Source organism: Panthera leo, chromosome D1 (assembly GCF_018350215.1).
Source record: "Panthera leo isolate Ple1 chromosome D1, P.leo_Ple1_pat1.1, whole genome shotgun sequence".
Classification (NCBI taxonomy): Eukaryota; Metazoa; Chordata; class Mammalia; order Carnivora; family Felidae; genus Panthera; species Panthera leo.
Window position 1 is genome coordinate 103,823,199 of NC_056688.1, and position 13,157 is coordinate 103,836,355.

At 43.0% G+C, this 13,157-nt stretch overlaps 2 protein-coding genes across 3 annotated transcripts; both read left to right on the forward strand.

The window, feature by feature from the left end:
* The first annotated feature begins 3,023 nt into the window (after window positions 1-3,023).
* Window positions 3,024-3,968, forward strand: LOC122200309 (olfactory receptor 4D6). The gene has a single exon (XM_042905850.1). It carries the CDS (start codon window positions 3,024-3,026, stop codon window positions 3,966-3,968), a length of 945 nt encoding a protein of 314 aa, XP_042761784.1.
* Window positions 3,969-9,030: 5,062 nt separating this feature from the next.
* Window positions 9,031-12,607, forward strand: LOC122200097 (olfactory receptor 4D9-like). 2 transcript variants are annotated; one of them, XM_042905526.1, is made up of 2 exons: window positions 9,031-9,089; window positions 11,392-12,607. In XM_042905526.1, the coding sequence occupies exon 2, from the start codon at window positions 11,427-11,429 to the stop codon at window positions 12,225-12,227; it is 801 nt and encodes a 266-aa protein (XP_042761460.1). In that variant the 5' UTR covers window positions 9,031-9,089; window positions 11,392-11,426; the 3' UTR covers window positions 12,228-12,607. The 2 variants fall into 2 exon arrangements, with proteins under 2 accessions (XP_042761460.1, XP_042761459.1); XM_042905525.1 differs by lacking the exon at window positions 9,031-9,089 and having other exon boundaries at window positions 11,292-12,607.
* The last annotated feature ends 550 nt before the right edge of the window (window positions 12,608-13,157 follow it).

Here is a 13,157-nt window from a genome sequence, read left to right on the forward strand (position 1 = left end):
CCGATACTTAGTCTTCATCATCTAAGAGGAAGAATCTCACTGGTTTCCCAGGGAGATCTCCCTTACCCTTGGATCAAGGACAAATGTTTCCCTGGTTTCCCCTGCGGTCTCAAATCCGGGACACTGAGTAGATCCTGGCCTTAATATAATCCTAAAGTGGGCTCTTCTTTGTAGCCCACTTTGTATTTCTTGTTACAGGCAATAACATAATCCCAAACGCAGAATACCGTTCAAAAAGCATTCTGCTGTTTGTTAGGTGGCAGTAAAAACACAGAGTGCCAATTCTAGGCAATGTGTTGTTCCTGGATGCTGTCATACTTAGTATTCCTATTGGATCATACTAAAAGAAACTTTAAAGAAAAAATTCACTTTTCAACAGGAATTAAATTGTTCTAATAGTAGGAATACAAGGAATCTAGGAAAATCAACAGAGAAGTTTATTTAAGAGGATTTCTATAGGCCCCAAACATTCAGGTTAAAACATAAAAATCACCCAAGTATAACAGAATTGGAAAAAGAAACATCAAGAAATATGTTGTTTGCAGAAATATGTTGTTTGATGTTTATTATACTTTTATTTCAAGGAAAGTGCTTGGTTCTTTTTTCATCTAGTGTATTCTCTTCTTTCTTAGCCTATTTCCTTCAGATATAATTTCATTGCAGCAAATACCTAGACTATTTTCTATTGTTGAACCATATTTCAGTCATCCCAACTACTTGAATTTTTAAATTTTATGTGGGATATGAAAGTCCTTGGACATACAGATATTCTTATTGAAAAGAATTTTGTCCTCAGATGGCCAAATATCTGATTTGACAAAAAAATCAAATAAACCTATTTTGCTGTCATACAGAAATAGTAGAAAATCCCTGAAATTGGAGTCATCAACCCTGGTTAAAAGTCTCTATCTTTCTATGAGTTTGACTATTTTAGAATCCACATGTAAGTGAGATCATGCAGTATTTGTCTTTTTGTGTCTGGCTTATTTCACTTAGCATAACATGCTCTACTCACAGAAACAGAATAGAAAGATGGTAATGGGGGAGGGGGAGGAGGAGGTAGGGAAGATGGGACTTAAAAATACTTTATTGTATACTTGAAATGTGTTAACAGGGGTAGATCTTATGTGTTTTCATGACAACAAAAAAACAAGAAAAAAGAATATTTAAAAAAAAATTCTCCATCTTTTACCAAGTCAGATTGATTCTCAAAAAATAAACAATCTTCTCTGCTCACCCCTGAAGTGAGGAGTTTTGGGTTAAGTCACCTCTGCAGCTTTAATGATCAGTTTGTTGGTGATACCTGCATGTGCTCTGAACAATGATTGCAGTTCTTCACGCTATCAAGAGCCCCTGGACCTGGTGAGGTCCAAGTGTCTCCGAGTGCAGGGGGATAGTACTTAAGAGGGCCTGATTCTTCTTTTCCTTTAAAGGAGGAGGTGAGGGGGGCGCCTGGGTGACTCAGTCGGGTAAGTGTCTGACTTTGGCTCAGGTCATGATCTCGCTGTCCGTGAGTTCGAGCTCCGTGTCGTGCTCTGTGCTGACAACTCAGAGCCTGGAGCCTGTTTCGGATTCTGTGTCTCCCTCTCTCTCTGACCCTCCCCCGTTCATGCTCTGTCTCTGTCTCAAAAATAAATAAACGCTGTGGGGCGCCTGGGTGGCGCAGTCGGTTAAGCGTCCGACTTCGGCCAGGTCACGATCTCGCGGTCTGTGAGTTTGAGCCCCGCGTCAGGCTCTGGGCTGATGGCTCGGAGCCTGGAGCCTGTTTCCGATTCTGTGTCTCCCTCTCTCTCTGCCCCTCCCCCGTTCATGCTCTGTCTCTCTCTGTCCCAAAAATAAAATAAAAAACGTTGAAAAAAAAAATTTTAAAAAAAAAAATAAATAAATAAATAAACGCTAAAAAAATTTAATTAAAAAAAATTAAGGAGGAGGTGAGGATTAAGTAGTCAGGCTATTTAATTAACTGCTTAAGCCTTATCTCCCCACTATAATTCTGATAAGCCAAAGTAAGTTCCAGAATCTCTGATCTGGCAGAAATGTTTCAGGGGGAAACTCTGCAGTCTATTAAACAAAAATTATTCACTGGACACTATTTAAAATGGCAAGACAGATTTTATTCAAAACTATTGCAACAGGGGTCAAAACTATTACAATAAAGGAGAGAAATTAAGTTCAATTCCAAATACAAGGACAGTGGGGATTTATAGCCCAGGAGCAGAGTAAGTGGTTCAGTAGGTGGAAAATTACTAAAAGGACACATCAAAGACAAAGGGATCCTTACTAAACTGGCTTAACAGGACTCTTGCAAAGACAAGCCAAAGACTTAGTTACAAGGAGTTATATATCAAAGATCAGGGATGAAACATTTGATCAGATACCAAAGGTAGGGTCTTCTTGCTAAACTGATTTAGCAGGATTCTCAGCAAGGAAAGAAGAGAAGGCCAAGGTCAAGGTGCTCAATTAACATTGGTCTTTGTCAAGTCAGAAAAACTACTTGCATCTGAATCCTTGACTTGCCACTCACTAACTTTACAATTGTGCAAATGTGGGCAAGTCATTAACTGCTCTAAACTTCAGCTTCCCTTATATAACACGGAGATGATCATCACCACTCTCTAGACCCCACACAAACATCATAAGAATAAAAATCAAGATATTTCAGGTGAAAGACTTTGGTAAAGAGTAAAGTTCTGCATACATACTCTTGCAGGACAGAAGGCAAGACATAGTCAAATGACCATAGTCCTGCCATCTCCCTCTTTCAGAGGGAAGGCATCAGAGTGTGATGGCTCTTGCTGTCTGCTCAGGGTATTTCCAATAGGAAAGAAGAATCATCAGGATAAAGAATTTCCAGGCCACAAGAGGGGAGACCCTAGCCCAGTTTTTCTGAGTAGTCATGATCTGGATGCTCAAGATAGCCTTAAGACAATATAGGATAAATGATGCTGTCCCTTCATGACACCATACTCCTAACCCTAATGTACCTTCTCCCAAGATAGACATGGAGGAGGGTGGTCCCAACCATGGGCCAGAGCAACCACACCAATGTGAAGGAATTTGTCTTCCTAGAACTCACTCACTTCCAGGAGCTGGAATGTTTCTTGTTTGTGGCCTTCCTTGCTGTATATGTAACCACCATGCTGGGCAATGCCCTCATTGTGCTGACCATCACCTGTGAGTCCCACCTTCACACTCCCATGTACTTTCTGCTGCGGAACAAATCGGTCCTGGACATTGTTTTTTCATCTGTCACTGTTCCCAAGTTCCTGGTGGATCTGTTATCAGAGAGGAAAACCATCTCCTACAATGGCTGCATGGCACAGATCTTCTTCTTCCATTTTGCTGGTGGGGCAGATATTTTCTTCCTCTCCGTGATGGCCTATGACAGATACCTTGCAATCGCCAAACCCCTGCATTATGTGACCATTATGAAGAGAGAGGTGTGGGTGGGCTTGGTGGTGGCTTCCTGGGTGGGCGGTGGTTTGCACTCAATTGTCCAGATAATTCTGATGCTTCCACTCTCTTTCTGTGGCCCCAACATCCTGGATGCCTTCTACTGTGATGTGCCCCAAGTAGTTAAGCTGGCTTGCACCGATACCTTTGCTCTGGAACTTCTCATGATCTCTAACAATGGGTTGGTGACCCTGCTATGGTTCCTCTTGCTCCTGGGATCCTACACTGTTATTCTGGTGATGCTGAGATCTCACTCTGGGGCAGGACGGAACAAGGCCCTGTCCACCTGCACCTCCCATATCCTCGTGGTGACTCTGCACTTTGTGCCTTGTGTCTACATCTACTGCCGGCCCTTCACTACACTGCCCATGGACACAGCTGTGTCCATCAATAACACGGTCATTACGCCCATGCTGAACCCCATGATTTATACCCTGAGGAACCAGGAGATGAAGTCTGCCATGAAAAGACTACACAGAAGGCTTGGACCTTCTGAGAGCAGTAAGCTGGGGTGAGCACTCACACTGAGACCGGAAATCTATGCTCTGCTTTCCTCAAACTGCTGTCCTGGGGCAACAGACTGCTAGCTCGTTTGCCAGTCATTTCTGAATATCCTCATAGCCATTCAACTCTCTTCCAGGAAGGATGAGATGAGGCTGAACATGAGCTATTGGGCTTGTGACCTTGGGAGAACTAGGGGATATAAGGTGAAAATCAATAACCTGATGCTATTTTGGTATAACCTGTGATTCTCGATGCTAACATATTTTCCTTACTTTTACCACCTAAAATATGGAAAAGACACTGTCTGTTCACAGGGTTGCCATGAGAATGAAGAATAATAAATGCTAAGAGGGTGGTCATTAGCACTGCTCATGGCGTTAATCAGGCACAGAATCCAGGTTCCCTATTGTCTAGCCCTCTAATCTTAAATATGCATATATGGAAATTATGGATGTGTTTATTTCATGCATGCTCTCTCTGGTGGCTCTGTATTTCCAGTTAGTTACTAAAATCATTCCTTGATTTAATATTTTGAGTACAGAATCTTCAATATATTTTACCTACTAGTGAAAAGAGAAGAAATATTTTAAGTCATGTTTAGTCAGATATATACATGGACAAATCTACGCTTGGACCAAGAATCTCCTGTTCTCAGGTCCATTCTACTAATTTGCCCACTGAAACTAACCTTAAAAGTGCTTGTATGGTTTGGGAATATATCTGCACAAAAGCCACAATGGTTATTTATTTATTTATTTATAATGTTTGTTTTTGAGAGAAAGAGAGAGAGAGAATGCACAGGCAGGGCTGGGGCAGAGAGAAAGGGGACAGAGGATCCAAAGCAGACTCTGTGCGATGAGCAGAGAGCCTGAGGTGAGGTTTAAACTCATGAACGGCAAGATCATGACCTGAACCAAAGTCGGACACTCAACCTATTGAGCCGCCCAGGTGTCCCGGTAATTTAATTTATGTTAACCTAAACTTTCTTTTTCCCTCTCCTCTCCCCATCTCACCTTCAGAGATTTTATAGCTGGAGCAACACTACGGGTTTTGTCTACGTATGCACGGCAAGCAAGACAAGTCGCTTAGAACAGCAACAACAAAAATACCTAAGAAATACCTTTTCACACATTCAGGACCCGTTTTGTGTTCCAGGAGAGGAAAGAAATATATCGCATGCAGGGTCACTTAGGAACAGCCATTGGGTCTGTGTTGTGCTCCACCTCTCTCCTAAGAAAAGGATTCCCAGGAAATAAATATGTAGAAAGACAATAAATGTCCCTTCATCCCCTATGCTCATCTCAAGTGCCACCCTTCAGCCTACAGGAGTCATTCAAAAATTGGACAATTAGTAAAGAAACTCAGGAAATTACAACCTCCAGGACAATTTTTTGCAAATTGTTATAATGCATTACTATTTGGCTAAAAAAGTCCTGGTAGGTGGTATATACCTGTGATCTTCTCTGAGTCCTACAAAACAGAGATAGTAGGCCAAGACTTTTAATCATATGGCAGCACTTCTCAAATTTTTCCAAATCATTGTGTCCCAAGGAAGTTTATTAGATATTTTCCTTTTTTTAAGTTTATTTATTTATTTTGAGAGAGAGAGTAAAAGCAGGGGAGGGGCAGGGAGAGAGGGAGAGAGAGAAACCCAAGCAGGCTGCATGCTGTCAGCGCAGAGCCCAGTGCAGGACTCAATCTCATGACCGTGAAATCATGACCTGAACAGAAATCAAGAGTCGAGTCAGACAATTAACCACCTAAGCCACACAGGTGTCCCAGATATTTTTCCTAATTGTTCTCCCACAAGAAAATTTAATACCAAAGATAGACTGTGTATCCTTTAATGTACTGAGGCTCTTTGAAGGCCACACATCATTGTAATATCTAAGATTTTTGTCGTCCTTAAAAACCAATTTTTGTCCCCTTCAGCATGCTGCTCACATTGAGAATGAATGATCATATGGGATTAGATGTTTCTATTAATATGTTTCCCTAAAACCCAGAGAATCAGAACAGATAGATTTATGTCTTCTGGGGTTTTACAAGAATGTAGAAAGCAAAGAAACATGGGCATCTGTATATGTGCGTGCGTGCGTGTGTGTGTGTGTGTGTGTGTGTGGACTTGTATGCAATAATGACTTGGAAACTTTAATAATTCCCGCTGGAACTCCAAAATGATCGAAGAGGGTCCGTTCTCTTTCCACACTCACATCCAATAAATTCCCTTCGCTAATTCTCATGTTAGGCTTGGGCCTGAGGGACCAGTATACACAGCAGGGACACTTTGGGACAGGCAGAAGAGCCAAGATGACATGATCCCTGAGTCTGCCCTTTCCAATGTGAAGGTGGAAGACAAGACCTTGAAGTCTAATGTAACCAATCGTGAGAAGGACTTGACGTTCTAACACGAAGGTTCCCTGGCATCATACACACTGGCACCCCACTGGGTCTCAGGTGGCGTGAATTCCTGGTTGGATACCAAAGGTTTAGGTAAGGACATGGAAGAGTCAGTGTGAGACACTGTGGGTTATGCATGAACAAGATGAGCATGAAAAATGTGCCCGGTGTACCAGACACTGTAAAAAAGGATCAAAAGTTTAGTGAGAGAAAATGGAAGTGGATGTTAAATGCTGGGAAAGGAGGGATATCTTTCTAGGGAGAAAGGGCCCCCGACACGGGGTCAGCAGCTTGTATTTGGTGAAACAACTGAGATGCATTTGGAGAGATTTTGTTGCAGCTTAGGGTCTGTCCATGGGGATCGCAGAGTGTTTTTACACAAGATGGGTACTTCCTTAAAAAAACAAACAAACAAAAAACAAACAAACAAAAAAAGACTTTAAAATGCCTCAAATTCCCTTAAAAGCTGTAGAGGTTTCAAAGGCAGTTCCATATCCACACATGGCCCATGACTCACTGGGTCTCTTTGGCCTTTGATCCAGAGGCAGCTTTATTCCCAAACCTGATGACCTAGCACATGAACGCTCCAGTCCACTTGGGTAACCCACACAAGTTCACCGAAACACAAACAAGCAAGTGATTTCAAAGAGAAACTGTTGTTCTGTTGAATAACATTTTATATTCTGCAAAAGTCTTCTTAAATAACTCTTCAGGGAAAACAGGGATGATCCTGTTTTCAGGGGGAAAGGAAAGGAATCAAGTTAATTGAGTGCCTACTATGTGCTGGGTACTTTACAGACATGAACGTAGTTGCTCCTTATGCTACCCAATGAAGTAAGTATTATGCTTCCAAGTTTACAGAGGAGGAAAGTAGAGGACTTGCTCCAAGTAACAAAGAAACAAGAGGCAGAATTCCAGCCCAGGTATGCCCTACTCCAAAACCCTTAATATTGTTCCACACCAATAAGACTGTTTTACAACTGAGGATGTGAGGCACAGAGAGGAGTGACTTTTTCAAGGTCACAAAGCTATTTTATAGCCTGGAAAATGCATCTCTCTCTGGCATCCCTGAGGTCAAGTCAAGGACATTAACAAAAGAATTTCTTAGCCTGTGTTTGTCAAGATCTTTCTCACTCACCCAACACTCCAGTGCCAATGCTTATAAGGCATGATGTGCACTTATCAACTACATTTGTTCATTAATCTAAAAAGCATTTAGTGGCACCTAATATATGCTCCAGACTAGGTAAAGCTTTGATGATCTCAGGATGAATGGAACCCTGAGCAGGCAGGATGAACTTGAGGGGTAATGGGGAAATTATAGTGAACAAAGGAGAGACAGATTTGTAAGAAATTAGATGGAATAATCTGTTACAAGCGCCAGAAGAGAAGTCAATGCAGGGAATGATGAGTCACAAAGGGGTGTCAGGAAAGTTTTCACAGAAAACGAGACTCTGAACCTGAGTATTGAAAGATCAGTGTTTGTGAAGGTGGAAAAATAGGAGATTCTGGAAGTGGGGGTTGGGGAGGGCATGATGGATAGAGGGAACAATGGGAGCACAGATCCAACACAGATCCAAAGGCATGAGCCAGCAATAATTTGCATAACATTTAAACACCCTGAGGGGCACCTCGGTGGCTCAGTCCCGGTTAAGTGTTTGACTCTTGACTTTGGCTCAGGCCTCCCGGTTCATGATTTCGAGCCCCATGGTGGGCTCCACACTGACTGTGGAGCCTGCCTGGGATTCTCTCTCTCTCCCTTCACCTCTCTCAAAATAAACAGAATAAACTTTAAACAATTTAAACACCCGAAACAGAGAATCAAAGGAAACAGGACACCAGATATCAAGAGGAGTTTAATCTTTATTGTGTAGGCAATAGGGAACCATTGAAGATTTTCAAACAAAGGACTATATGGTGCCATTTGTGACTTATAATTACATTTCTGGAAAAGACAGGATGAATTAGACAAAACTACACTGAAGGAAAGGACACCAGTTAGGAAACTTGCAACCATCTAAGGAGAAATGACAAGGGGTTAACTGAAGACCAAGAAAAGGGGGCAAATTGAGACAGGTGAGGAAAGTAAAATCCTCAGAACTTTTACACAGTGCCCAGGTTCCTTGCAATGTGAGTGGCTCAGTATAAGCCTTCTGGATAAAACGTGCTACCCACCAGTACCTGCTGCAGAGATGACTGTGCCCACAGAGACAGAATAAACAGGAAACAAGGCAAGTAGTGATATTCTCCAGAGCAAATAAGATGCAATGTGTGTTTGGGGTTTATTCAGCCACATGATTTCTTAAGGCTCTCAGAACTTGTTTCTACGCAGACCAAGAGCAATGCTTCCCAGGTGGGCATGATCTGGGGACCACCTAGATGTTCGTGCCAGATGGCTCAGACAGATGTGTAGGCTGAGGAGGGCTTTTTTCCTCTAACTCTGAGTTAATTTTGTCACCACTGCCACCATCATGAAACTTCTCAGAAATTATCAAAATGGCATGGGTGGAATATGTATTTTGCTGAGAACCAAAGTCTGGCTTCACTGCTAGCTTTCTCTACATCCTTCTGTGTGTCTCTTAAGCCTCCCTGGAACTTTTTTTTTTTTTTTTTTCAGAATTGACACTCAAGCAATAAAAGGTTGCTTGCTCCTGAATCCCAAGGGCAAAATAGAATGAATTGAAAATCCTCTAAATTGGATTTGCCACTCCCTTCCCAAACAGGATGCTTTGGTAAGAGAACATATGGCCTCCGCAGAGGGGGCACTACCATTGTCCCCTTGGCTGTCGATCCGTACTCCATCCGGCAGTGGAAAGCCTAAGCTTATCAGAAACTGCTCTGGGTTGTACAGGAAGGGCTCACCTGTAGTGCCTACAACCCCGTGGTAACCTTGCGCTTCATGCCCTCTATGTATGCATGCCTGGACCGTGCTGTCGTCTTTGTGAGCAGAACCACCTAGAGTATCATCCTGGTCCTCTTCTTCGTGTTAAACCCTCATGTCTGCATATCTATGAAATGAAATTTTTTAAAAAATAAATAAATGAAAAGAAGTCTTGTCACTTCTGAAATATAATAGAAGGGCAATGGTCTACAATTCCTTGGACACGGAAAGAGGAAATGGAGGGGCTGATGAGACCCACCATTGAAAGGACCAGAAAATTGTGTAAAGAGTCCCTCATGCAAATTATTCTTGGATTTATATAGCCTGAAGCTGGCAGGCAGCACGGAAGAGTAGAAAGATCCTAGAACCAAGAGACAGAAGAGACTTGTGTTACTACTTTTCCTGTGCCACTGATTTTCTATATGACCATGAAAAATTGGCTTAATGGTTATTGAGTTCAGTTTCAGTATTAATTGACATGGGAATGCTAACACTTTTCCCCCTAGCTTCAGAGCGATATTAGAAATATTGATTGTAGGGGTGCCTGGGTGGCTGAGTCGGTTAAGCGTCCTACTTTGGCTCAGGTCATGATCTTGCAGTTCATGAGTTCAAGGCCCTGTCGGCCTCTGTGCTGATAGCACAGAGCCTGGAGCCTGCTTCAGATTCTGCATCTCCCTCTCTCTCTGCCCCTCCCCCTCTCGCACTCTGTCTCTCTCTCTCTCTCTCTCTCTCTCTCTCAAAAATAAACTTTGAGGGGCGCCTGGGCAGCTCAGTCGGTTAAGCGTCCGACTTCAGCTCAGATCATGATCTCGAGGTTTATGAGTTCAAGCCCCGCATCGGGCTCTGTGCTGACAGCTCAGAGCCTGGAGCCTGCTTCAGATTCCGTGTCTCGCTCTCTCTCTGCCTCCCCTGCTCATTCTCTGTGTCTCTCTGTCTCAAAAATAAATAAAACATTTAAAATTTTTAAAAAAATAAGTAAAAAATAAACTTTGAAAAAAATTGATTGTTATTAGGTGTGCAGTAGCTTATAAAATTATAACATGCTGTTCAAATCGATCCCTATTATGTTGTCACTGAAAGGCCTATGAGTGTTGGTTTATTCCAATGGCTCTTAAGGAAACAAAGTGCAATGAGAATAAAATCAGAGATGCTCCGGTTCATGGAACACCTTCCACGAAGCCTTCCTCAGTTCTCTTCCTCAGCAACCTCTAGGGGTGGATTTTAACAGATGTCAAAGGCCCCAACGAGTACAGTAGGGAAACGAATGATCCAGCCCACACCACATTTTAGACTAATGAGGGAGCTGAAGCAAGGAGAAGTGAGTGACTTCCCCAGGTGACACAACAAGTTCATGAAGAATAAGATAATATGATTAAAAATAAGAGCATGAGCAATCTTGAAAAAGAAAACCAAAGCAGGAGGCCTCACAATCCCAGACTTCAAGCTGTATTACAAAGTTTCCACAGATGAGATAAACCTTTGCTTGATTTTTTTTCTTATGTTGATTTATTTTTAAGAGACAGAGACAGAGCGTGAGGGGGGTGGGGCAGAGAGGGAGGGAGACCTAGAATCTGAAACCGGATCCAGGCTCTGAGCTGTCAGCACAGAGCCCAAGGCGGTGCTCGAACTCAGGAACTGTGAGATCCTGACCTGAGCCGATGTCGCATGCTTAACTGACTGAGCCATCCAGGCGCCCTCTTTCCTTTTTTTTTTTTTTTTAATGTTTATTTACTTTTGAGAGAGAGAGAGAGAGAGAGAGAGAGCACAAGAGGGGGAGGGGCAGAGAGAAAGGGAGACAGAATCCTATGCTTAACCAACTGAAACATCCAGATGCCCCTTTTTTCTTTTTTTTTTTCAATTTATTTTTGAGAGACAGAGAGACAGAGAGAGAGAGAGAAAGAGAACAAGAGGGGGAGGGGCAGAAAGAGAGGGAGACACAGAATCCTATGCTTAACCAACTAAGCCACCCAGGCGCCCCAAACTTTGCTTGATTTCAATGCCTCAGTAATATTATTCTCTCTTTCAAAGCTGTACAGAGAGGAAGAAATATCCAATGGCCCTGAGAAATTATACCAAGGTGTCTGAATTTATTTTTTGTGGACTTACCCAGTCTCAAGAGCTGAGCTTGCTCTTATTTTTCTTTTTATCTGTAGTTTATGTAACAACTGTGTTAGCAAATGTTGCCATCATGGTCACTGTGACCTGCGAGTCCCGCCTTCACACGCCCATGTACTTCCTGCTCCGCAATCTCTCCGTCTTGGACATCTGCTTCTCCTCCATCACCGCTCCCAAGGTTCTCGTAGACCTTCTGTCAAGGACGAAGACCATCTCCTTCAATGGTTGCATCACTCAGATCTTCTTCTTCCACCTCCTCGGGGGGGCAGACATTTTTTCTCTCTCTGTCATGGCCTTCGATCGCTACATGGCCATCTCCAAGCCCCTGCACTACGTGACCATCATGAGCAGGGGGCGATGCACTGCGCTCATCGTGGCCTCCTGGGTGGGGGGCTTTGTCCACTCCATCGTGCAGATTTCCCTGTTGCTGCCCCTCCCCTTCTGTGGACCTAATGTTGTTGATGGCTTCTACTGCGACGTCCCCCAGGTCCTCAAACTCGCCTGCACCAACACCTTTGCTCTTGAGGTCTTAATGATTTCCAACAATGGTCTAGTCACTACTTTGTGGTTTGCTCTTCTCCTTGTGTCCTACACAGTCATCTTGATGATGCTGAGGTCTCACGCTGGGGAGGAAAGGAGGAAAGCCATCTCCACCTGCACCGCCCACATCACTGTGGTGACCCTGCACTTTGTGCCCTGCATCTACGTCTACGCCCGGCCCTTCACCGCCCTTCCCATGGACAGAGCTGTCTCCATCACCTTCACGGTCATCATCCCGGTCCTGAACCCCATGATCTACACCCTCAGGAACCAGGAGATGAAGTCAGCCATGAAGAGGTTGAAGGGAAGACTTATGTTTTCTGAAAGGGGATAACCTCATAATAGATTGTTGATCAAGATACAAGCATATAATTGAAACATATTCTTAAAATATTTGATGTTACATATTGGGGCTCAGCAATGCGTAGACAATTAACTATAGCAGGATGGCACAGACACAAAGGATCAGCGACTTGAAACACTGGTGTTGAGAAGGAACACCAAGTTAAACAGGAAGAACATAGTCCTTGAAGAGCAACTGACAGCAAGGAAGGTACAAATGTGAAATATAATAGAAGGTCTTGGGTGTCCCGGCAACAGGATGAAGGATAGCACTGTGATGTCCAGACATGCAGTAGGCAAGAGACACCTACCTCAACATAGCCAAGCTCTAGTAACTAGGTCCCAGTGCAGCCATGGTTACCTTAAAACTATTTCATAAGCATATACTGTGTACCAAGCACTACTTGTAAACATTTTTCTCTACCTCTGCTTTGTCAGTAACGGTTATACCACAGCCTCAGGCATAAGTCAATTTGATGGTTGAAAAAAGAAAAAGCTATATCCAACCCAATAAATACTTTTATTTTTCCTATGTGCCCTCATTTATCATTTCCCTTACCATAGTGTGTTAAAATACCCCACAAAACTTCACATTAGTAGAGCTGGTTCTCCTTTATATTCCCAGTGTCAGGAATAGTGCCTGACCTGTAAAAAGCTGTAAGTGTTGGTTGAATCTGTGGAATGGAATGGAATGAATGTAAGATGCCAATTTCTACTTAATCTTGGTTTTTAACATTGAAAACTGACTTTATTTTCTGAACATATACTTCTTCATGGAAGCCAAAGGAAATTGAAATGGCTAAATCAGAGTGTACGGTGATCTAATACTCAAGGTCTTAGCATCTAGGTATGTCTTCATAAAATCACCAAATCAGGGGCGCCTGGGTGGCTCAGTCGGTTAAGCGGCCGACTTCGGCTCAGG

Bases quoted from the DNA above. Each gene is read 5' to 3' on its own strand.
- LOC122200309 (XM_042905850.1), top strand. From the start codon at position 3,024: ATGGGCCAGAGCAACCACACCAATGTGAAGGAATTTGTCTTCCTAGAA.
- LOC122200097 (XM_042905525.1), top strand. From the start codon at position 11,292: ATGGCCCTGAGAAATTATACCAAGGTGTCTGAATTTATTTTTTGTGGA.